The 24,464-nt window shown below is 41.8% G+C and overlaps 1 protein-coding gene across 11 annotated transcripts in view; it reads right to left on the reverse strand.

The window, feature by feature from the left end:
- Positions 1-24,464, reverse strand: part of APBA1 (amyloid beta precursor protein binding family A member 1) — a 90,145-nt gene that overhangs the window by 9,518 nt on the left and 56,163 nt on the right. For 8 of the 11 annotated variants that reach the window (XM_081213647.1, XM_081213648.1, XM_081213645.1 and 5 more), the window contains 9 exons: positions 19,595-19,696; positions 16,982-17,021; positions 8,894-9,039; positions 6,500-6,532; positions 4,645-4,731; positions 3,872-3,904; positions 3,595-3,780; positions 1,906-2,085; positions 1,047-1,259 (listed from right to left, as the gene is read on the reverse strand). In XM_081213647.1, coding sequence (XP_081069773.1) covers positions 1,047-1,259; positions 1,906-2,085; positions 3,595-3,780; positions 3,872-3,904; positions 4,645-4,731; positions 6,500-6,532; positions 8,894-9,039; positions 16,982-17,021; positions 19,595-19,696 — 1,020 coding nt within the window. The remainder of the gene's footprint in view (positions 1-1,046; positions 1,260-1,905; positions 2,086-3,594; positions 3,781-3,871; positions 3,905-4,644; positions 4,732-6,499; positions 6,533-8,893; positions 9,040-16,981; positions 17,022-19,594; positions 19,697-24,464) is intronic. The other 3 variants (XM_081213641.1, XM_081213650.1, XM_081213642.1) reach the window with 3 other exon arrangements.

The raw sequence follows: 24,464 nt of genomic DNA on the forward strand, positions 1-24,464 counted from the left end.
ATGCAAAGAGTAGCCACACAATAAAGTGTAGCTGCACAACTTCATCCAAGAAAAGTTGCTGCAGTGGAAAGGGATTCAGCCACACAGGAGTGGCTCCCACACCACTTTGGAAAAATTGGAATTTACTTTAAGCCACTTCATTTCATAGAATTGTAGAGCTGGAAGGGACTCCAAGAGTCATCTAGCCCACCCTCTGCAGTGTAGGAATCTCAGCTGAAACACCCAGGACAGATGGCCACCCAATCTCTGCTTGTTAATCAAGCAAAGATACATGCACATAGATGTGGGAAGACAAGAAGGTAAATAAAACTAAAACTCTGACAGTAGGAAAAGGCTATTCAGCAGCCATCTGGTGTGCAAAGACACACAAGGTTGAAAGAGATTTTCATTCTGTTTTATAGCTTCCACATTTGGGGTGGTTGGTTGGCTTTATTGATACATGGAAAAGCACCAGACAATCCAGACCCAAACATCGGCTGTGTTGCATATGCCCACCCCTTCGCCTTCCCAGTCAGAAAATGTCCCAAGGTTCTGTATATACATGCAGTCGTTCCACAAAGAATCAGAAGAGGCCAGCTGAGCTTCTAGCAAGTGCCCCATGGCACATTATGCTTTTGTTTTTTTAAAAGTTGAGAGTTCATATATTTCATTTTGATGACAGCTATCCTATAAGCCGCAAGTTGGTACTGGGTGGTGTGAGAAAAATGATTGACATGTATGGACTGGAAAGCAGATTTGATTAACATGTAAAATACCTGGGCCATGGTACACCTGAACAGGTAATGGCGAACCCAAATGCAGAAGGTAACAGCTAATGTCTATGCATTAATTGGTCACAACACCCATTTGCACACAGGCTCCTCTGGGTCATCCTTTCATGCTCTAGAATGTCATCATCTTAACAGCTTGCTTTCATGGTGCAAGGCTTTCCACGTGTGACCACACCAAAGCATCGTCCCACTTTAACCTGCCAAGGAGCCAACAGCCTTCTTCCCTGCTACACCCACAGTCAGGAGCCCTTTCGAGACAAAGTCTATTTTCTGTACCTTTATGATACTCTGACAGGTAGAGAGTGGTAGGCCAACCAAACTGGTCCCGTTGATGGACATGATTTGGTCCCCTATGTTCAGCTTCCCCGATTTCTCAGCTGGTCCTCCATGCATCATATTTGCAATGATAACAGTAGGCAAGATGGATCCCCATCCGGACTCTACAATTACCACACCCAGAATTTCTCCCTTCTGCTTCTCAATGAAAACCTGAATGAGGAGAACAAAAAACGAGAACAACCTGAAACCTTTCTCCTCTATGAAACCTACAGAATAAATGAAACTGCCTTCAAGCACACACACTTCTCTCTTGCAACTAAATCAGTGAAGGCATCTGGAAGATTTACATCAATAAAAATATGTATAACATTATTATCTGTGCAACAGTGGAGTGGAATAAAACAAAGGAACTCAGCAGGATTATTATTATGGGTTTAAATGACTACGAATTACATCTTCATAAAGTTATTTTTCTACAAAGTTTAGCACTGTATCTCTCAAGCCAGTTTCAAACATAGTGTTTTTGAAACGAGCTCTTGCAACCCCATGTTACAACTACATAAGTGAAAATTCTGAATGTATTAACACAGCAGGCCAAATATTTGAAAGCTGTTCCTTTAAAAAAAAAATACATGGCAGATGGTAATCAATTCAATCTTGATGAATTTAGCACTATCCTAAAAATATAGAAAAGTGGGGTGTGAGAGGAGGAAAGACGCTGCTGATATCCCATGAGTGGAGAAGCAGGGACAGAAGTCATTCTTGAGGAACTCCAATGGCTGTATAATTGTTACTAGAATTGGGCTGCTCAGGGGGTTATTAGCTCAATGGCTTTGTTATTAGAAAGGGTACATACATCTTTGCAATTTTCAGACTTAGAGAAGTGGATCAGGTCATCATTGTACATGTCTTGGGTGTTGAGCAGGTCACTGTATTCCTTCTGGCTCAGGTCTTCTGGATTTATCCCATTGGCCCTCAAGAATTCCTGGTAGGCCACACTAAATGCCTGACCTATGGACTGTGCAATTAGCTGTGCCTGTAGCAGTTGCCAAAGGGGAGGGGGAATGAAACAGGAACAAAATCAGACATACCAAATTAGCTCACAAAATCAAGTGGAAGCTGGAAAAGCTTTAAAAATGATGCAACTACAGAACACACATCAAAATGATTCTTTTTTATTAGTGGTTGCTGAGTCATTTGGCTCACTAAGGGCCATGAGGTGGGCAAAATATAGTGAGGGCCATCATAAAAATTAACCTCTTGTTCCTCACTTGCCTAGGGTCTCCTCAAGTACATCACTGCATAAGAGAAAAAGATCATTCCTAATTTGGGTCATACTTGCAATTTGTGTTTCTGGGTCTGCTCTGTATTCTTACCAGTTCTTATTCTCACCTACTCATACCCCAAGAGTAGTCTGGATGGCACCTTCCAAATGTCATGGAACAGGGGTCAGCGAACTACGGCCCAGGGGCTGGATGCAGCCCACCAGGCTCGGAAATCTGGCCTGCGGACCCTGCTGCCCGCTCAGTCAGTCCCTGCACTGGGCTAAATCGCTGTGGCATTTCCTTGAAAAGAAGCCAAGGACGCCTCGCTGCGCAGAGACTGACTTCTGCGATACTGACGCAGCTTCGGATTGGCGACAGGAAGTTCCCGTAGCCAATCCAAAGCCTCACCGCCTGTGCACTTAGGTAAACCCGGCGCAACCATGGACGGAGAGACCGGCGGGCGGGGGGTCTGGGCCACGCCATGGGCATGGTGGCAGGTGTGTCACAGGGCTTCAGCAGGAGCTTGGCGCCCATCTCGGCGCTGCTGCTGGTGGCGAGCTCAGTGGCAGCACTGGAGCAGCTGGAGGGCAAGCTGCGTGCCGCCTGCTCGGTGCTCTGCGTGCGCAGCCTGCCTGCCGACCTGGCCTCGGATAATGGGCCGCAGCATGTGGTGCACACTGCCTGGGAGCTCTGAGGACGGGCCAACGGAGCGGCTGCTGCTCGTCAACAACGCCAGTGAGCAGGCGTCATTGAGATGTGCTCCTGAGTGCATGCAGAGGATGTTCCTCCTCCAGGTCCGGAGGCAGCTGCGAGACCGGCCTGCAGGTATTTATATTTTTCTAAATATAGTCTGGCCCCCAACAAGGTCTGAGGGACAGTTGACTGCCCCCCTGATCAAAAAGTTTGCTGACCCCTGTCATGGACTATAACTTCAGCCCCAGCCATCATGGCCAATGGTCAGGGATGATGGGAGTTGTGGTCTACCAACATCTGGAGGGCACCACAATGACTGCCTGTCCTGAAAGAAAGGAAGCATTTGTTCTTCCTCTCTTTGCTCTCTTCCTCTGTTGTCCTTGTTTCCATCTCAACCCATATCCAGCTGGGATCATCTGGGTCAGCTCTCCCCATCTGGCTGGTCACTCCAGTCATCAGTCACTGCCCACTCCCCAGATGACTGAAGGAGAGCCTTCTCTTGCACTGTGATCAGTAGTGCTTGCATTTGAAAGTGAGAGGAACAACTCTTTGCTCATTTTCAATGCAGAAACAATAAAGCTCCTTACATCCTCAGATTCAAAGACATGGCAGATCATTTTATACTGTCTCTTCCCATCCTGGGAGGGATGAGATGCCTCCACATTATCCTGGGAATTAGATCTTGGCATTCGCCTGCGAGCCATCAAGACGACTATATTCCCAATATCTGCAATGTAGGAAATGGTCCTCAGAGGATGATCCATCATAGTTTCCTAGAGAAGACAAACCCTTCCATTAGTGTTCTTTAGCACTAACACATAAGAATTTAAAAAACATTGGCATTCAGTGCACACAAACACTTACGTTTTCCACATTAAAGGGAATTTTCATCACCTCCTAAAAGCAAAGAACAGTAGAAGTTCCCACTTGCAAGATCTTGAATTGCAGCAGTATGAGGTCAGGATATCTATACCTCTTTGAGGAAGGCATAAGCTCATCTGATTTTGGACTACAGCAATCTAGCAGTACTTTTGAGTTATATTTGTAGCCCTATGCTCCCTCCCCCATAATACTTATTTAAACCTAAAATGCTAGAAGGCGTTTACATATCTAGCATTTTATTCTTCCTTGTCAAACTGATATTTCTCGTAGTAGATAGGTAGCCGTGTTGGTCTGCCATAGTCAAAATAAAAAAAATCCTTCCAGTAGCACCTTAAAGACCAACTAAGTTAGTTCTTGGTATGAGCTTTCGTGTGCTCATACCAAGAACTAACTTAGTTGGTCTTTAAGGTGCTACTGGAAGGATTTTTTTTTATATATATATTTCTCGGCATAACTTTTATTTTTGACCTTTCTTAGAGTAAGCATCTGCAAAAATATTTAGCTCAAAAAAGTGGAGAAATAACCTTTGTGAAATGAATGACAAAAATAAAACTAAACTATGTTGATAGCTCCTTTTATAAAACATTCAGGGTGCAATGATCTTCCTGCCTCACTTCACCCCCTAATAAATGATCTAAAACATGCTACCTTCAGGTTAATAAAAGGAACAAATGCAAATAAATAAATGGGTGATGAATCAATGATGATAAGACAACACTGTCTTATCTTGATAAAGTGATGGGTATTTGCTGTACCTGAGTGTCTGCATTCAGCACTTTTATTCTCTGCGTTGAAATGAAGAGGTCAACTTCTGTCATGGGCTGAGATTCACCTTCAGGGGCCTGCAATTAAGGTCAGAGTTAATCAGTAACAGCAACAACAAACAAGCATTTGAGGAGAATCCGTGAACAGAAGTGTGTTAGATCACAATTCAAAAAAGCCTGAGGACAGTCATCAGAAGAGCAATGCAATATGTAGCATTAAGATAGCAGAAGCTAATGTTATGCATAGAGGTACGGAAGCTGTCTATAAGGGGTACGAAGTGTGAGTTACGAGCTCAAGTCAGTACTGTGCACAAAAGTGTTAATTCCCTACAAATCTCTTGCCCATTATCCCTGTTCCTTTAAGGGGAAGCTAGACTTGCACTCTTGCACATATCCCTCCTCCGCTTTCCCACACATAGAAAGAAAGTACTGTGATGTTCACTGCCATAACTGGGAGCTCCCTGAGCCTATGAAGTGACCAAGAGATGCTTAGTGGGTTCAAGGAGAGCCTGAGTAAACACAAACCTCTGGTATTTGTCTTGATTGTTAACTTCCTAATGTTGCAATCATGTCCTTGACTGGCAGTGGGGGGAACTCTATAATCCCATCTGTTAGAGGAGTAGTCAGCGTGGTGCCCTCAAGATGTTATGGGAGTCCAACTCCCATACAAGCTGCCAGTCAACACAGCCTATAGTCAGGCAGGATGGGAGCTGAAGCCCAACCAGGTCTGGGGTGCACCATGTTGGTTAGCTCTCTATTACAGAGTGGTTATTTCACAGAGTTAAGGAAGATGGCATAGAGAAGAAATGGACAATACAGTGACCTTTTCTCAATGGCAGCCTTTTTATATTTGAATAATAATTTTGCATTAGGAAAATTTGGACCTTTTGTATGTATCTATTTATAAATTGTATTTAATAAGTGAATGAATGAATAACCTTGTCCTCAGTACCCCAGAAGAATGGGACAGGTAATGGCAAGGTAATGACCCCAAAGTGCCCAGCTCTTCTCTCCTTTGATGGTTATACAAATGGGGTCCTCTTATTGTATTCTGAGACAGTCCAAAAACACTCCTTTTCACACATGCCCGTTTACATTTTTCCCCACTCATGGTTGTTCTGGCAAAAAGAGCATGTCACAAAGCCTGCAAAAATGGAAAAAATGGAAAACGAAAACGCCCAACACACCCCAAAGATCAGAGTCTGTGATGTATAATACAGGAATGTATGGTGCAGTTCTGGTAGAAGAGTCCTTGTGGTCACTAGAGGCTAAACGGCTAGGAGCACAATTTCGTACAGTAAAAATTGGCCAAATTTTTAAAAAAGCACCTAAAAATTCCATTTAAATCCCACAATGATATGTATTTAGTAATCTTAGTATAGTATATAACTTTATGTTTATAAAGGTTTGGGTTTTTTTGCATCCAGCAATTTAATAACCTCCATGAAATCACATGAAACTACCGTTTAAACACAAGCTGAAATACACAGTTTTAGAAGCATATCATTTGATATATTTAAAACCTTTCTCAGTCAGCTCTATAGTTGGAAGATAGTTTTGGGAAAAGCCTATTTTCCATTTAATTAAACCTTTCCATTACCCTACTTTGCATTACCCTACTAACATGAAATGGCTAATGGTAAACAACAAAGAGTAAACCATGCTACCGGTTATTTGAAAAATGTCAATTTATATGGGGGTTCAAACAAATTGTAAGAAAAGGTTTGCTGGATACAGAATTTTTTAAAATAAAATGTGAAAATCAAAAGTAAGAAATGCAAAAACAAAACAAAAAACAAAAACAAAAAAACAGGAAAAACATCAAGCTGATGAGTTTGTACTGCACCTTCTTTCTGCTTTTGGCTAATTTCTGGGCCATCTGCTTAGCATGTAATAAACAGAGACAGGAGAATAGTTAGAGAGGTACTTTCAGAGACTCCAAGTCAAGTAGGGCTCTAGAACATCAGGACTAGGACGGCCATCTAGCCAAATTAAGTTCTGCTTCATAATTCAAATTTCACACAGGAGAGTAAAGTTTTATAAAATAACCCTGTACATAGACACCAGTCGAGAGAGGAAGGCAGACAGACAGACAGAAAAAGGAAAACATTATGCCCAGTAACTTTTTTTTTAAAAAAAAAGACTAGCTGTCTTAAAGGAGAATCTACTGTTGAGAGAGAAATAATTCTGCTAAAGAGCAAATTCAGCTGTTGCTACTGAATACATATGAAACATCATTTCTTAAATCCACAAGAGAAAAGTAATCCAGCCCTGGCACTCCAATACAGCCAAACTCCATCCAATCCTAAACATGGTACTAGAACTCAATATAAACAAATGAGTCTTATTTTTGTGGAGGCTGCTTGAAAACATCCTCAGCCAGATGGTTTGCCATGTAGATCCTTGGCCTCCACTTCCAAGGAGAAACAGATGCTCACCCTTCAGGTTGCCCCCTGCTCTACACACACAGAGTAGTTGTCCTGCAGAGGATGTTGCAAGCCACCTCCACTTGGCAGCTGCAACTGTAAACCAGCCTTTGGGCAACTGACAAATGGCTATTCTACTGGAGGGCCACAGGGAAATGAGCTCCTGAGCCCCCACAGCCTCCTGGTGGCAATTGGCATGAGCATGGCAGATTTTTTAAAAAATCGTCCCCCTCCAGATGAGCAGCACTGCTAGGAAATGGTGTGCCTCTGTCAACTCCTATACTGGGTCTTTGATGTGTATGTACTAAAGGATCACACCATATGGAGGATGCCTACGACCAAGACCAACCGTCTAGGATTCCAGGTATTATGTACTATATGAATGGCTGATCAGAGAGACGTGGCACAAAGCGGCTGTCTCCCAAACCATGCCCATCAACCTTCCACACAGAGACGTAGGTGCCACACTAACAAAAATATTGAGAATTCATTCCAGATCTTTCACAAAAGTTGATTTTTGTTTGTGTGGCAGGATTTTTTTTTATTTTTTTGGGGGGGGGTTTACATTATTTCTAACTGAACAATGATAACATGTGAATGCATGCCAAAAAAATCCAGAAAATCTCAGCAGCTCTACTGCTACAAATGGTAAACACAGAAACCCTGAATGTGGAGCTGAGGCATAATCTAGGAGGAGTGATAGTACAGATGGCTAGAAAGAACACAAAGATGTGGGTCTAGACAGAAGTATTTCTCTTGTGTCCCTTCCATGCTGTGCTCTAGAGACATGCACTCCATTCTGAGGCACCAAACAGAAGACTGAACAATCCCAATGAACCAAGCTGGTGCAGTGACCCCCTCCTGACACCAGTACTGTTGCTGCCCACCCCTGCTGGGCCAGAGGGGAAGGGCAAGGTCAGGAACACCCAGCACCCTTGCTGTGAAGGTGGTTAGAGACTTCAATGAACCACTAATGGGCCAGAACCATCCAGGCCTCCCCAGCCACTCAATGTGCCAGGGGCTGAGGCACAGGGGCAGCAGTGCTCCCAGTTACTGGCACCAGTACAAAGATAACAGTTTTGGCAGTTTGTGCTGGATAATACACAGGATGGATTTAAAATATCATTAAAATACATTTTTAAAAATACAAAATATACTGTACGTATCTATACTTCTTACAAATTCTGTGTTTATGTCAGATATCTACCAGAAAATACACAAAATGCCATTTAAAACTTCTTCAATCTTACCAGCACATTTTTGAAAAGGCTGCATAGATTCAACTTAGCACTACCGTATATCAATATTTTTTTCCTCCCTGCATAGTAAATCCTCAATATCCATTCCATGGTCATCATGTTCGTGTGAGCATTCTTCTTGGGCTTGATCACAATGCAATATATGTTAAAACAGCAAGACGGTGTATTCAGTCTCCCAAACCATCCTTCCTTCACCCTCCAACCCACTGCACCCCCCACAGGCCTCTCCAAACTATTCGGAAGTCGGCCTACAGGGCTGAACACTGTGGATGGGTTGGATAATCTGTGCCTAGAATATTAATTTCCCTCCAGAGACCCCTTTTGTTCAGATTATAAGGATTATGTAATAACGTCCAAATAACGTCCACTGCTGTATGATGTCACCCGCAGAGCATGAAAACAACTTATTGTATATGAAAAAATGACCTGGCAAATTTTGGGGTCCAAACACAAATTACTACTAGAGTGCATTTCAGAAGGGAGTTTTGGCATGCACCATTCCTAGATTCAGCTTTGACTCTTCCATAGAGACAGACAGTAAGAAAGATTCCTCACCTTGATTCGGCTCACAGCTTCCTGAGCCTGCATCATCCTCACATTCTTTGATGGAGTTTTGTCTGAAAGAAGCTGAGTAGAGCCAAGGTAATTGGCAGCAAATATGATTCCATCAATTAAATCTTCAGGATCACAGGGTCCAGGAACTACAGGATGGAAAAATTGAATTACTGAGCAAAATTATGCTGCTAATGGGAAAGAGAGAGAACACTCCACTTCTGGTGCCAGAAGCAAAGGCTTTGGACTGGTTGAAATTCATCACGATAGCAAAAGATCAGATACAATGAGAGGAGACAAAGAGCGACCAGCCTCTCTGTCACAGAGACAGCACTTGATAATCCAACCTGACTCTTACATTTGCTCATTCAGTTGAAACAAAAGTTCACCCTGAAGCAAAATAATCTCAATGGATTTTTCTCTTTCCTTGTCAGAAAGGCACAAAGCACTGGCTTGGCCCCAACCCCACCTACAACCAGGGTTATATAACATCAGATAGGCTAAAAACAAGGTGCAAAATGACACACAGCTGAAAATGCAGCTTTCTGTGCATGTGCAGAAGCACATGGGAAGCTCAATTTCTCCTGTGATCCAGTCGCCTTTCTGGTGTCAATGAGGCAGCACAGACTGGGTTTCTCTGCAGCCACCTATTTGCTGAGCAATTGTGGCTTTACCCACGGAAGCTCTGCCCAGCTTCTTTGTGGAAGCAATGTCTCCTTTCCCCAGATATCACCTGCATCTTTCCAAGGTTTTCTCTGCAATAACAAAGGCCAGACACTGATATGTACCCAGCAAAGGCAATCCTAGAAAGAAAACATTAACCTAGACCCACACCCTGCCCCAAATACAGTGGAGACTGGTCCATGCCAGTGAATGTAAAACTGCCCCACCAACCTCAGGCTAGCCCCCCCCCCCCGACCTGCCTTGCAACTGGTCCAGGGAGAATCATACTGGTGTTGCCCTTGTAGAACACAGGAGGAGGAGGATGGGGGGAAACTAAAATTAATTGGCTCTCGCTCCACTTAGCAGAGGGACTTCTTCCCTACAAGTCCCAGCAGCTGCCCCTGACCAAATAGCTCTCAACTCAGGAGATCCTAAAAGGTATCCATAACCTGTTAAAAAACTACCTTAGCCTTAACTCAGTTTAGCTGGACTAACTACAAGTCTATGACTAGTTCCTAAAATTATTTGACAGATGATTTGTTTTTTGTGTTAAATTAACTGGCTTGTTCCTACAAAGTACATACAGTTTTGCACATGACAGCAACACAGTGTACTCCTTTGGACAGAATATTCCAGCTTAGCCATATAGTCCTGGTGCAGGGAAGAGAAAATACAACAGTCTGGCTAACAAATGACACAGCTTGATCTGCAGGCCAATGAAATCTTCTTTGCTTCCACTGCCCCCAGAGGAAAAAAGGGTACATTATAACTCAAATATGAGAAGAATCAAAAGAAAGGATATGCATGTGTGTGAGAGATAACTGTGGGACTTCTGTATTCACTTTCCACTTTAGGTGTTCCCACTGCCAATAACCCAGTGTTACAAGCTGTGCAGAAGTACAGTTGCAAAAAGAGAAAACAAATGTTATCATTGTTCTCTCCCATGCAGGTTTCGCATTCTAGCCTTTTCTGGCATTCCAAGCCAGATGATCTTCAACACAATGCAACTTCTCTCTTTGAGAATAGATTTACAATTAGGTTGAGCACTCTAAATCATAGTCTACTTTTTTTGAAAACTAAAAAGCAGGTTTGGAAAAGCTCAGCGTAACAAATGATAGGCTCAAGGACATCTTTGAAAGCAGGAATTCAAATTGGAAACCTGGCTTATTGTAAATCATGTTTGTGCTTTAAATGTTCAACGCCCTTGCTCAGATTGTATGAATTATAGAACTGTAGAGTTGGAAGGGACCCAAGGGTCATCCAGTCCAACCCTCTGCAATGTAGGAATCAGCTGAAACCTCCAAGGAAGGAGGGTCCACAACTTCCCAAGGGAGACAATTCTACTAATCAAACAGCTCTTACAGTCAGAAAATTCTTCCTGTTTAGTTGGAATTTCCTCCTTGTAATTTGAAGCCATTGATTCGAGCCCTACCCTTCAGAGCAGGAGAAAACAAGCTTGTTCCCTCTTCTATGTGACAGCCCTTGAGATAGTGGAAGATGGCTCTCATATCTCCTCCCAGTCTCCTCTTTTCCAGGCTAAACATTTGTTGTTGTTTAGTCGTTTAGTCGTGTCCGACTCTTCGTGACCCCATGGACCAGAGCACGCCAGGCACTTCTGTCCTCCACTGCCTCCCGCAGTTTGATCAAACTCATGCTGGTAGCTTCAAGAACACCATCCAACCATCTCATTCTCTGTCGTCCCCTTCTCCTTGTGCCCTCCATCTTTCCCAACATCAGGGTCTTTTCCAGGGAGTCTTCTCTTCTCATGAGGTGGCCAAAGTATTGGAGCCTCAGCTTCACGATCTGTCCTTCCAGTGAGCGCTCAGGGCTGATTTCCTTCAGAATGGAGAGGTTTGATCTACTTGCAGTCCATGGGACTCTCAAGAGTCTCCTCCAGCACCATAATTCAAAAGCATCAATTCTTCGGCGATCAGCCTTCTTTATGGTCCAGCTCTCACTTCCATACATCACTACTGGGAAAACCGTGGCTTTTACTATACGGACCTTTGTTGGCAAGGTGATGTCTCTGCTTTTTAAGATGTTGTCTAGGTTTGCCATCGCCTTTCTCCCAAGGAGCAGGCGTCTTTTAATTTCGTGACTGCTGTCACCATCTGCACTGATCATGGAGCCCAAGAAAGTAAAATCTCTCACTGCCTCCATTTCTTCCCCTTCTATTTGCCAGGAGGTGATGGGCCCAGTGGCCATGATCTTCGTTTTTTTGATGTTGAGCTTCAGACCATATTTTGCGCTCTCCTCTTTCACCCTCATTAAAAGGTTCTTTAATTCCTCTTCACTTTCTGCCATCAAGGTTGTGTCATCTGCATATCTGAGGTTGTTGATATTTCTTCCGGCAATCTTAATTCCGGCTTGGGATTCATCCAGCCCAGCCTTTCGCATGATGAATTCTGCATATAAGTTAAATAAGCAGGGAGACAATATACAGCCTTGCCGTACTCCTTTCCCAATTTGGAACCAATCAGTTGTTCCATATCCAGTTCTAACTGTAGCTTCTTGTCCCACATAGAGATTTCTCAGGAGACAGATGAGGTGATCAGGCACTCCCATTTCTTTAAGAACTTGCCATAGTCTGCTGTGGTCAACACAGTCAAAGGCTTTTGCATAGTCAATGAAGCAGAAGTAGATGTCTTTCTGGAACTCTCTAGCTTTCTCCATTATCCAGCGCATGTTTGCAATTTGGTCTCTGGTTCCTCTGCCTCTTCTAAATCCAGCTTGCACTTCTGGGAGTTCTCGGTCCACATACTGCTTTAGCCTGCCTTGTAGAATTCTGAGCATAACCTTGCTAGCGTGTGAAATGAGTGCAATTGTGCGGTAGTTGGAGCATTATTTGGCACTGCCTTTCTTTGGGATTGGGATGTAGACTGATCTTCTCCAATCCTCTGGCCACTGCTGAGTTTTCCAAACTTGCTGGCATATTGAGTGTAGCACCTTAACAGCATCATTTTTTTAAATTTTAAACAGTTCAGCTGGAATACCATCACTTCCACTGGCCTTGTTATTTGCAGTGCTTTCTAAGGCCCATTTGACTTCACTCTCCAGGATGTCTGGCTCAAGGTCAGCAACCACACTACCTGGGGTGTATGAGACATCCATATCTTTCTGGTATAATTCCTCTGTGTATTCTTGCCACCTCTTCTTGATGTCTTCTGCTTCAGTTAGGTCTTTACCACTTTTGTCCTTTATTATGGTAATCTTTGTACGAAATGTTCCTTTCATATTTCCGATTTTCTTGAACAGATCTCTGGTTTTTCCCATTCTAGTGTTTTCCTCTATTTCTTTGCATTGCTCGTTTAAGAAGGCCTTCTTGTCTCTCCTTGCTATTTTTTGGAAATCTGCATTCAATTTCTTGTATCTTTCATTATCTCCCTCGCATTTTGCTTGCCTTCTCTCCCCCGCTACTTGTAAGGCCTCGTTGGACAGCCACTTTGCTTTCTTGCATTTCTTTTTCATTGGGATGGTTTTAGTTGCTGCCTCCTGTATAATGTTGCGAGCCTCCACCCATAGTTCTTCAGGCACTCTGTCCAGCAAATCTAAATCCTTAAACCTGTTCCTCACTTCCACTGTGTATTCATAAGGGATTTGGTTTAGATTGTATCTTACCTGTCCAGTGGTTTTTCCTACTTTCTTCAGTTTAAGCTTGAATTTTGCTATAAGAAGCTGATGATCTGAGCCACAGTCAGCTCCAGGTCTTGTTTTTGCTGACTGTATAGAGCTTCTCCATCTTTGGCTGCAGAGAATATAATCAATCTGATTTCGATGTTGCCCATCTGGGGATGTCCATGTGTAGAGTCGTCTCTTGTGTTGTTGGAAAAGCGTGTTTGTGATGACCAGCTTGTTCTCTTGGCAGAACTCTATTAGCCTTTGCCCTGCTTCGTTTTGATCTCCAAGGCCAAACTTGCCAGTTGTTCCTTTTATCTCTTGATTCCCTACTTTAGCATTCCAATCCCCTATAATGAGCAGAACATCCTTCTTTGGTGTCACTTCTATAAGGTCTTGTAAGTCTTCATAGAATTGGTCAATTTCAGTTTCTTCAGCACCAGTAGTTGGTGCATAAACTTGGATTACTGTGATGTTAAAAGGTCTGCCTTGGATTCGTATCGAGATCATTCTATCATTTTTGAGACTGCATCCCAGTACAGACCACACCTAGAAGACCGCCACTCTTTTGTTGACTATGAGGGCCACTCCATTTCTTTTACGGGTTTCTTGCCCACAGTAGTAGATATGATAGTCATCCGAACTGAATTTGCCCATTCCCGTCCATTTTAGCTCACTGATGCCCAGGATGTCAATATTTATTCTCGCCATCTCATTTTTGACCACATCCAACTTACCCAGGTTCATGGTTCTTACATTCCAGGTTCCTATGCAATATTTTTCTTTACAGCATTGGACTTTCCTTTCGCTTCCATGCATATCCGCAACTGAGCGTCCTTTCGGCTTTGGCCCAGCCGCTTCATCAGCTCTGGATCTACTTGTACTTGTCCTCCGCTCTTCCCCAGTAGCATGTTGGACACCTTCCGACCTGAGGGGCTCATCTTCCAGCGTCATAACTTTTATATGCCTGTTGTCTTTGTCCATGGAGTTTTCTTGGCACGGATACTGGAGTGGCTTGCTGGTTCCTACTCCAGGTGGATCACGTTTGGTCAAAACTCTCCACTATGACCTGTTCATCTTGGGTGCCCTGCTCGGCATAGTTCATAGCTTCTCTGAGTTCTTCAAGCCCCTTCGCCACGGCAAGGCAGTGATCCATGAAGGGGAGGCTAAACATACCCAGCTCCTTCAAGCGCTCCTCGTAGGGCTTGGTTTCCAGACCCTTGACCATCTTGGTTGCCCTACTCTGCACACCTTCCAGCTTGTCAACATCCTTCTTAAATTGTGGTGCCCAGAATTGGACACAGTATTCTAGGTGTGGTCTGAGCAAGACAGAATAGAGTGGGACTATTACTTCCCTTGATCTCGGCACTAGACTTCTGTTGATGCAGCCTAGAATAGCATTAGTTTATTTGCTGCTACTTCACACTGTTGACATGTTAAGCTTGTGGTCCACCAAAATCCCTAGATCCTTTTCACATGTATGGCTAGTAAGCCAGGTGTCCCCCATCCTATATTTGTGTATCTGGTTCCTTCTGTTCAAGTGCAGAGCCTTACATTTGACCTTACTGAAATTTATTTTGTTAGTTTGGGCCTACTTCTCCAACCTGTTAAGGTCATTTTAAATTTTGATTCTGTCTTCTGCAGAATTAGCCACCCCTCCCAGTTTGGCGTTATCTGCAAATTTGATGAGCATCCCCTCAATTCCTTCATCCAAGTCATTTATAAAAGCATTGAACAACAATGGACCTAGGACAGAACCCTGTGGCCCCCCTGCCCCCCCTTGCCACTTCTTGCCAGGATGGCGAGGAACCATGAATGAGCACTCTTTGAGTTCTGTCAGTTAACCAGCTACAAATCCAACCAAAAATCTTAAAAAATGATTTATGCTGAAAAATGTAAAAACATAGAGTGTGTAATAGATAATTCCACAATACAAGAAGAATTTGTGGGGGTTGAGACAAAACACTGTCAACTGAAAAACAACAACCATCAATAAACAAATTAGTATTCAATAAAACATAATTTTAATGATGCAATCCGTTAACCAATTCAGCTGCATGCACACAATTATAAATAGTCCATAAGTTAGTCCAATACTATCCATGTTTCCAGTGGGTTTAATGGGATTTATTTGTTGCTAAGGACGTTATAGGTCTGCAACCTAAGGCAATTTATAATGTTCACAGAGGATATATTTTCAGGCAATAGTAGAGACATCAGAATATAAAGAATAATGTTCTGAACAAAAGTCAGAATTGCACAGTGTTGGACTAAGACTGATCCAACCTCCACTAAGCCAAGAATCTTACACCAGGGGCAGACACTCTCCGCCTAACCTGCCTCACAGGGTTTTTGAGGGTGGGAGAAGACCCAGGTACCCTCTCCTAAGCTCTTTGGAGGAAAGGTAGGATATAAATGTAATAACTAAATAAATTTTAATGTACCTAAACCAGGGGTGGGCTAACCTGTTGTTGGACATCAAGTTCTATCAACCCCAATCAGCATGGCCAACAGTCAGGGAAGATGGGAGCAATATTTGGAGGGCCAAAGGTTAGCCAACCTTCGGTTAAACAAAATACAAATTTACGTACTCATTAAGTAGTTTACTGGTTACTGGTTTACTGGTTGTGCAACTGAAGGCTAATATTCAGGTGACCATTAACATCGGCATATAAAAGCCCCCAGAGAGCTTGTTCGCACAAGACATTAGGACAGAATCGAGCATATAGTCAAAAGCATGCAGACAACATTATTGTCACTATTAGTTTTAATTGTGATTATTAATATTCACAAATAAAACTGCCTGAAAATGCTTTTAGGGCCCAATCCATGTTGGACATAGTGCACCAACACAAGCATGTTAGCAAACTGGATGTATTAACCCCAAATCCAAGTGGTGTCCTGGCCCTTCCAGAAGGGCTCCCAGTGGAGGGAGGGACAAAGATCCATTTCTGCTTATTTCCCCTCCCTCCTTGCAGTTTCCAGCACAGCAAAACAATTGATTCCATAGAGTTGGGAGCCCTTCAAAACAGCCTGGTGTGTCGAAGGGGGTACAGGAAGCTTGGAGCAGGGAGGGGAAGAGGAAGAAATCGTCAAAATGTGGCTCTCGCCTTGTCTTCACTGAATTGAATGCCCTTCCGTGACATTGGGTCATCTTCCTCTGGCTGAATTTGGCCTGGAGGCAACGAGAAGCTGAACCCAATGCAAAGCTTAAAAGAGGAGGTGGGGTTTCTCTTAGAGGTGGTCCACATGGACCAAGGTAGACATGATGAGTCTGACCGTGGCGTACAAGGATTTTTCTTTACGAAATAGCAGCCCCAGGACTACAGCATGGGAGAAGACACTTTTTTAAAAAAAAAGAACTTCGCCCATGCCATTGTCCCTACATGGAGGACTCTGAATTATCATTGTCATCCAGACAGACATCAATGAGGGCTTTTCTCCTGAGCCAAATATCAGTTGCAGTGTGTAGGGAGAGATCCAGTTTGTGACTACAGTAGGAGCAAAAGGAACAAGCTACGCTAGAACCTTCTCCCTGGTGTGCCCGGGTTGTCTTCCTTAAACTTGCAAGTTTTGTTTCTAACGTGACAAAGCCTCTCCACCGAGTGCTGGCAAAAGCAGTAGAGGCCCTACATTCTGCTCTGTGTGCAGAGAACAAGCACTTGAGAAAGTTGTTCTCCCTGGAGAACAAGCACTTGAGAAAGTTACTAAACAGATTGTGTGAATGGATTAACACCTGTTTTTAACTCACATTGCACTTATATGAAAAGGTTTTAAAACTTAAAGAAAGAGAGAGAGATTTTGATAGCTTACCTTCAACATAGGTTGGGAAAGAAGCCAAGCTTTTTCTTGACTGTAATTAAGACAAACAAGATATCAAACTAAGCTAAGCATGCTGAGGTATGCATTAAAAAGCCTTTCATGCAGAACTGGCAAAGTTATTCATCACACACTGCCAGTTGTTACCCGATCTCTGTGGACAGCCTAGTAAGAAATATGTATACATATTTCAAAGGATCGGTTAATTATTAAGAAGTTATCCTAGAGTGTAGTCTAGACCATTAGCATCAATAAAGCGTTTCCAGGCTGCCTTTCCTACGAATGACAGATTTTTAAAGTTCCAAAGATGTCACAAACATTTATCATGTCATGAACAGAAACAAAAAAACTAAAGAGACTCTGGCAATGTCTTCAGGGTCTTAGGCTTACATTTATGTGAAAGAACTTCTTAGTAATCTCGCTCATTGCTGAAGTTTAGATAAACTGGTAGTTTTAAGGTAAAAATTAATCCACTTTGATTGAACACAAACAATCCCTAAACACACAAAGAAACACAATGGGACTTACTTCCAAGTAAATACAGCAAATGTTTAAAATCCATAAAATACAATAAAACTGAAGCTACAGTTTGATTAGGTCCTATAGCAGTGTTTTTCAACCTTTTTTGGGCAAAGGCACACTTGTTTCATGAAAAAAATCACGAGGCACACCACCACCACAGTGTGCGGAGAGGGAGATGTCAGAGCCCCACTGCTCTCAATGGGGAATCGGATGAGAGCAGACCACCTGTCCGCTCTCATCCGATCCCATCCGATCTGATCCCCACCCAGGATGGATGGAAAATAGGGTGGACACAGTCCAGCACCCGCCTAGTGGGCAAAAATTTGACTTCTTTTTTTTTTAAAAAAAATCTTTCGAATTTTTCAATTTTTCCCACGGCACACCAGGCAACATCTCGCGGCACACTAGTGTGCCGCGGAACAGTGGTTGAAAAACACTGTCCTATAGAACAGCATCTTGGAACAAGAAAATAACTAGTAAGGAGAAAAATGTCAAATAGAAGTATCAATTACTACCAAATAACGGAAGACCTCTTGCTGACAAGACACTTTCAGGAAATTAAGTACTGGTGTGAGATTGTGACGTTTATTTCCACCAGGGAACCTGCTTCTGCAGCCATTTGATCTATTGCAATGCCTCTATTTTTGATACTCCGACTCCAATATCCTTTTAAATAATTCATCCAATTGCCATGAGCAGATTAAAGTGGTTTATCTTCTGGATTCAAGTAGGCAGAGATAATAAAGCAGCAGAACAACAAAGAGCATTTCTGAGAAAAGCTTAGTGGTATAAAACACACAGCCTTCAATTAACTGATATAAAAGCTTTACTATTATTATAGCTATCATTATTACTATAAATCTTGATTCTTTCCTTCAGAGAGAGTAGTTTTTACAAATATCTATTATCCTTCAGAACAAATATTTGTTACAAATACATTTGTGTAATCTCCTGACTGATACTCCCTCCATTTAGGCATTTGGCTTTATAGAAAAAAATCTGTGCAGAAGCGAAACATTTCATATCTCACTAAATGGCTGGGGAAAGGAGGAGAGAGAGAGTACATGATACATTTTGAGAGTAACTTCATACTGGCACATTCCTTAACACGATAAGTGTCAGCCTGCCCTGAGAAACTGTGATTGGTATTTTTTAATTAAAAATTATTCTTAAGAAAGCTATTTCCCCAAATGGACAGAATAACTGTGTGCAGTTATTCAGAATATAGCTCTTAGGTTTGGCTGACACTGATATATCCTTCAGATTTCAGGAAAAGAGCAAATATGTCCAAATGCCTGGAAATTTTGAGAGGGAAGTACCCCAACTTTAACATCTTGGTCAACTGAGCCTGAGGGTGGGACATCTGCATTTCCACTTTTAGAAGAGAGATTCCTGAGGTTCATGTCTCCATAGTGCGTCCAGGCAGGTGAAGGAGAAATGATTCAGTTCTGACTTTGCACAGCTAGAAAGTCTAGTGCCAATGAATTCCAAGGAATCAGTATCACTGCTGCCTTTAAGGAGCACATTTTATGTGCTCTTTGGAAAAGATGCCCACCCCACATCAAATATTACTAGTAAGCAGACACTATAAAGAATTCTACTGTTAACCTATTAGGACAAAGCATTTCAAAGTAAAGTAACATGCATGTCTTTGGGCAGCGGATTGTAGTACTATGGAAATTGGGCTCTGCTTTGAGGAAAGCCATTTGGAAAATGTTGTGGCAATTCTCATTTCTCCCCTGAGGAAGGTGCTGCTGTTTGTTAAAAAAGAACTGTGGGAATATCTCTAATATACTAAATTTAGGAATAGTTATCAGTGATTCCAGCAGTGCTTACATCCAAGACCTCCAGTCTATTAAACATAACACTACCTAATAAAAGCTGCATTCCTAAATCAGATTGGATTCAAATCTACTGGTGAATACATGTATTGCAGACTGCAGCCTAAATCTAAAAAGCTTATTGCTTACTATAAATAAATCATTTTTTAAAAGATTGTTTAATGCACAGAACACAATTAAGGAGTCCTAAATATGGGGAACATTTCCAGTAAAACTACTGCTTTTAAAAAGACTTGAACTCTACCTCCTTCTTGGTGGGGGTTTCTGCTGTTCCACAGACATCTTGGTGATGCTGCAGACCTGATGATTCAGCGCCTCGTGGGGAAGATGAATCAGGAGATGGAGACTAGACAGAGAAAAGATGCACAATGAAATAAAATGCTGACAGAACAATAAATGGTATTTGTTGCTTTGAGATTGAGGACTGGGCAAAGGGTTCCAGCAAAATTAAACATGCAGCATTTCATGGAATTATATTCAGATTTATATTTTCTTAGAAGCAAGTCCTATTAATTTTAGGTCTGCATAAATGTAAATAATAAAATTATTGTTGAACCACTAATTTTTTTGGGGGGAGCTGCAGATATGGGCAAAAGACAATGCAAGAAAACTGTACATTAATAAGTACATTAGGAAAAAGTACATTAGTAAGAAGTGGGACATATGATTTTCAACCCGCCTGTAGTGAGTTTTGGCTTAATACTGCTGATAAATATGTAATTAAGCAGCAAATTAAATTAAAGGCCATGACTGAGGCAACAACAAATCCAGACATTAAAACCCTCCCAAGTCATGCCTGAGAGAAAGCTGTTTATCAGGCTGTTTGTATAAACAGCACTTTTGTGGCTGGATATCTTTATCTTCTTTAAATCTTTACTTCTGGTCAAGTTCAATAGAAAGCAAAATCAGAGAGCCAAGCTTACATTGAAAAATGAGGACAACCATGTAATACAAAACTGAGTTCTAGTTTATACAATGTAATCAGAAGTAAAAGGTAAAAAAAGTAAAGGACCCCATGGGCAGTGAAGTCCCGGCAAAGGTGACTACGGGGTGCAGCGCTCAGTGTAATCAGAAGTATGGAAGCAGAGAAAGATTTTTGAAAATTATTACTATTAGTATTTAAAGCCTTTTTATCTTGCTCTTTGGTTGGGGGAAAGAACTCTGACAGCAGCTTACAAATATCAGTAAAACAACAGAAATTACATTATAGGTGACAAATCAAACCAACTCGGTTCTTATTTCTTTTACCATGCGGAGTCCTTCCAGGCTGCAGCTCTCCTCCTCTTTCCCCTTGTCAAGGGGGCAACAATTCAGAGGAACCAAGCACTTCTTGGAGATGCAGAGAAGCCCCTTGAACCCACTCTCAAAACCTGCAGGGCTGAAGCCACGGGGATTTCCAGGCTAGCCAGCCCAGCGCTGCCGCAGCTGTGCCAGAGGCTGAAGGGCAGCTGGCAGGAGCCTGCTCACACAAGACATCTTTGGAGCGAAGGCCTTGTCTGGGGACCAGCTGCTGCCGATCTCTAAGCACAGGAGGAGGAGAGTCTGTCCTCCCCTCCCAGCAAACACTGCTTTTTCAGGAAAACGGGGGGAAGTTCCCTTCCCGTGTCCATTGCAGCTCATCTTACTTCCCTCTTGCCAATGCCTTCTTTCTATTTGCTAAAAGAAAAGCCGGAGGAGAGAGTGCTGAAGAGATCTGTATCACTCCGTAAGTTTGCAGCGACTAACCAGAAGTGACAACGGGACAAAATAAATGTGGTTACACATTGTGAAAAGCAAACTCTCCCTCCACAGTCACTTAAAAATCTCACAAATAGCAGTTCTCTACAACCTACAACCATTTTAAAAAAATACACCACAGGTGAAGAGTTTTATTTTTAAAAATTATTCTATTCTTCTGTATCATTCACAATATTATAGAACAACGGCTATATTCAGTAAGAAGGGCTGTATTCTTCGCAACTATGTTGCTTGAATTTCTAATGCAGTATCCTTTGTACACTGCAACCTTTGCATCAGAAAAATGAATATTAAGCACCACTTGAATATACTTATTGTTCATAACTAAAAAAATTCAAAAATATTCTGTTTTTCCTATTATAATTGTTGTTATGGCAAGAACCAAAACACCAGAACAGATCCAAATTTCAAAAGAAAATATCCAAGATGCTTCTGGATGCTCCTACATCATCCATACATAGAAATGTCAGAGCAACACAACATTAACCTTATTAAAAGTTTGGAATTGTGCAGACAGAACACCTTCAGGGGTTAAGTAAAAAAAATCCTAAATTGACAGTTACTCTCTTGCTACAATTCACTTACCATTCTCCTAAGATACTCAGCCTGATACATCCAAAAATTCTCCATTTTGATTTTGCTGCTGTTCTGCTCAACTTCAGAGTTGTCTGCTAATTGCTAACAATCAAGTGCCACCAAATTACTTTTCCAGTGGTGTTATGTGCCTGGAACTTGAAATTGAAGCCTGTAACAAGAGATGCTGCTAGTATCCTATCTGATTAATCTTATTTGATACTGAATGGTTGTCAAACACCCATACATAAGAAGGTCATTCTCGCTTAGCAAGCAGCTATTCCTTTCATTTATTGCCTTGAAGACATACATTTCTAGCAGAATTGCAGTACTATTGGTATCTTCTGAATAAGTAATAAATGATATTAATGTACAGTTAGGTGGTTAAAGTACAAAGATTTTTTTAAAAAGCAAGCATAATTTAAGAGCTATTATAGTTATGCAATTCCCCCCCAGAAAAAAGTTTATAACTGAAAGTAAAGCATAATTATAATTGGACCTGAAGTTAATAATGACTAGAGTCTCATCGTTTCCCCTCAAAGTTTGACTAAGTCCAGATCCAACCCAATGCACAGCCTGATCCTAGACATTTCATCTGATGATGGAATAACCACAAGGACAAAGTGCTACCATGGCTCAGGCTTACTGGCAAATGTGATAGAATTCAGTTTTTCAAGCAGATTTAAAGCTTTTATTACAAGCCTTTGGAGTAGATCAGACTAAGAATAAGGGTTCTTTAGTCCCTGCAGAGTAAGAAAGTCCCCATTTCTGTCTTCTGGCTAGTGGAGGCCCTTAGGAGGCATAGTCATAATATTTCCTTTTCCCCCTTCTTGCATTTTTCACAAAGTTAGAATGAATTGTCTATAGTAAAAATGTTCCTTTGTTTGTATGTCCAACCCTGGTCTTTGATTAAACTGGGCTTCTGATAAAGCTTTATACATATAAAAATAAAAAATTATGGAAAACCTAAAGCTATCCTTCAGATCTGTACTTTTGTAATATGAATCTTCCTCCTAGCTATGTCCCCGCATTCAAGACGATGTCTTCTTTTTTCAGGTTTCCATTTAAAGAGAAATTACCTAGGCTAGGAACTTCTTGTACTCAAGTCTATTTCACTTTTCCATTTTGGTGAACAAGCCATGAGGACTTGGTGCAAGCAGGAAAATAGTGAACATACATTTTATCTTTCCATATATTACTTGATTCTGAATTCTATGAACTGATATATATGTATTTGACATCTGAGTCTTACATGCAGTGCACAAATACAACTCCAAAGAATTCTGAATCAAGCCTTTCATGGTTATTTGGAAAAAATATACCCCCCCCCTTTTTAACAGTGGTATCTTAGTCAGCAAAAGTCTAAGTATTCAAGCATGTAAAAAAACTGAAAATTACTTGGGCCACTGCATAATTTTGGAAGTTAATTCTATCCACCAAAGGTCCAAAGGAATTCCATCTGTGCTCCAAAGAGCAGCTCTAAAACTTTGGCTGTGCAAATGTCAGGCACAGCATCATCCCATCCGCATAGCTGGTGACATTATTTCAGGCTCCTGAAGCACCTGCAAAGCTGCTCCATTATTCAAGGCGCCTTTGCTATTCCCTTCGTTAATGATAGATGAGCCCTGCTGTGGAAAAACTGAGGCTCTGCAAAGCTGCACAGCACCAGGTAGAGAACAAAGGAAACCTGTGGACCCAAAGGCAAGCGAAAAGAAAACAAAGGATATTACCCCTAAGGGAGGCGGAAAAGAGAAACGTGTTCCTCAGAAATGTTACATTCCACTTACAAAACCAGACCATCCATGTGCATCATTTACTAAACATCATGAAAACAAATCCACAAAGTCTGAGGTTTGCAAGCCAGGGAAGAGCTGTCACAAACTGTCCTTCTGCACCACCGAGCAAAAGGCATTTGCTGTAAATAAAAAGGCATTGCATGGGATGGACATGCAAAGTTGGGAAAGGATACCTTTTATTGAGTCAACTCATAATTGTCAAAAAACACTTCTTTTGGGGAAACCATGAAGTGCTCTTAATTAAGACCCCCTCTCTTTAAGTTAGTGGTTTCTAAACTTTTGCTAAGGGAAGCTGCAAGCTATTATTAGTTCTCCAAAATATTTCTCCATCATCATCATGCATCAAGTTAGAGAAGTTGAACAATGTACTAAGTTTGGGATGTCCTACTTGTTTCCATTACTTTAATATTTTTGCTACTATATTTTATTATGAAGGCTGCCCTTGGCTATTCATGTGGAATAGAAAATGATTTTTTTAAAAAAAAAATATGAAAGTTGGGGTTCTCAGAATTCTTACAAAAGCCTGAATATATTTGCTTGGGTTAGCAAATATACTCAATACTCAAAACCCCCACATTTGGGAGCAACTGAATCTATACAAGTATCTCAGTAAACAAAACTTCAATATTACTGTCCACTACAGCTGAAAATCAAAACCAGCTTCACATGGGATGTGGCTGTGCGGAAAACAAGACCTGCAAAGGTCTTGCACTACCTGCCACACCATATTTCTATCTCATTTGAAAGGCAATTCTTGCATCTCTCCCTGTGGAAAATGTCCCTTGCATTGGGAGTTTAAGCCTCATTTCTGGATAGCAGGGAGATGGGGGGGGGGACGGGACAGGAAGAGCAAGGCGCCTGCTTCCCCCACTTCTTTTGCATAGCGATGCCCAAAGCCTTGCTGACATTCATTTCCAGTATCAATCAGAAAGTGCAGGATTTTAAAAATCTCTGTTGATTGAGAAAATATCAGTTAACAGGGCTTTATCTTTCTCAACCCATCCTTCC

The sequence above is a fragment of the Podarcis bocagei genome (assembly GCF_964188305.1).
Source record: "Podarcis bocagei genome assembly, chromosome: 11".
Lineage (NCBI taxonomy): Eukaryota > Metazoa > Chordata > Lepidosauria > Squamata > Lacertidae > Podarcis > Podarcis bocagei.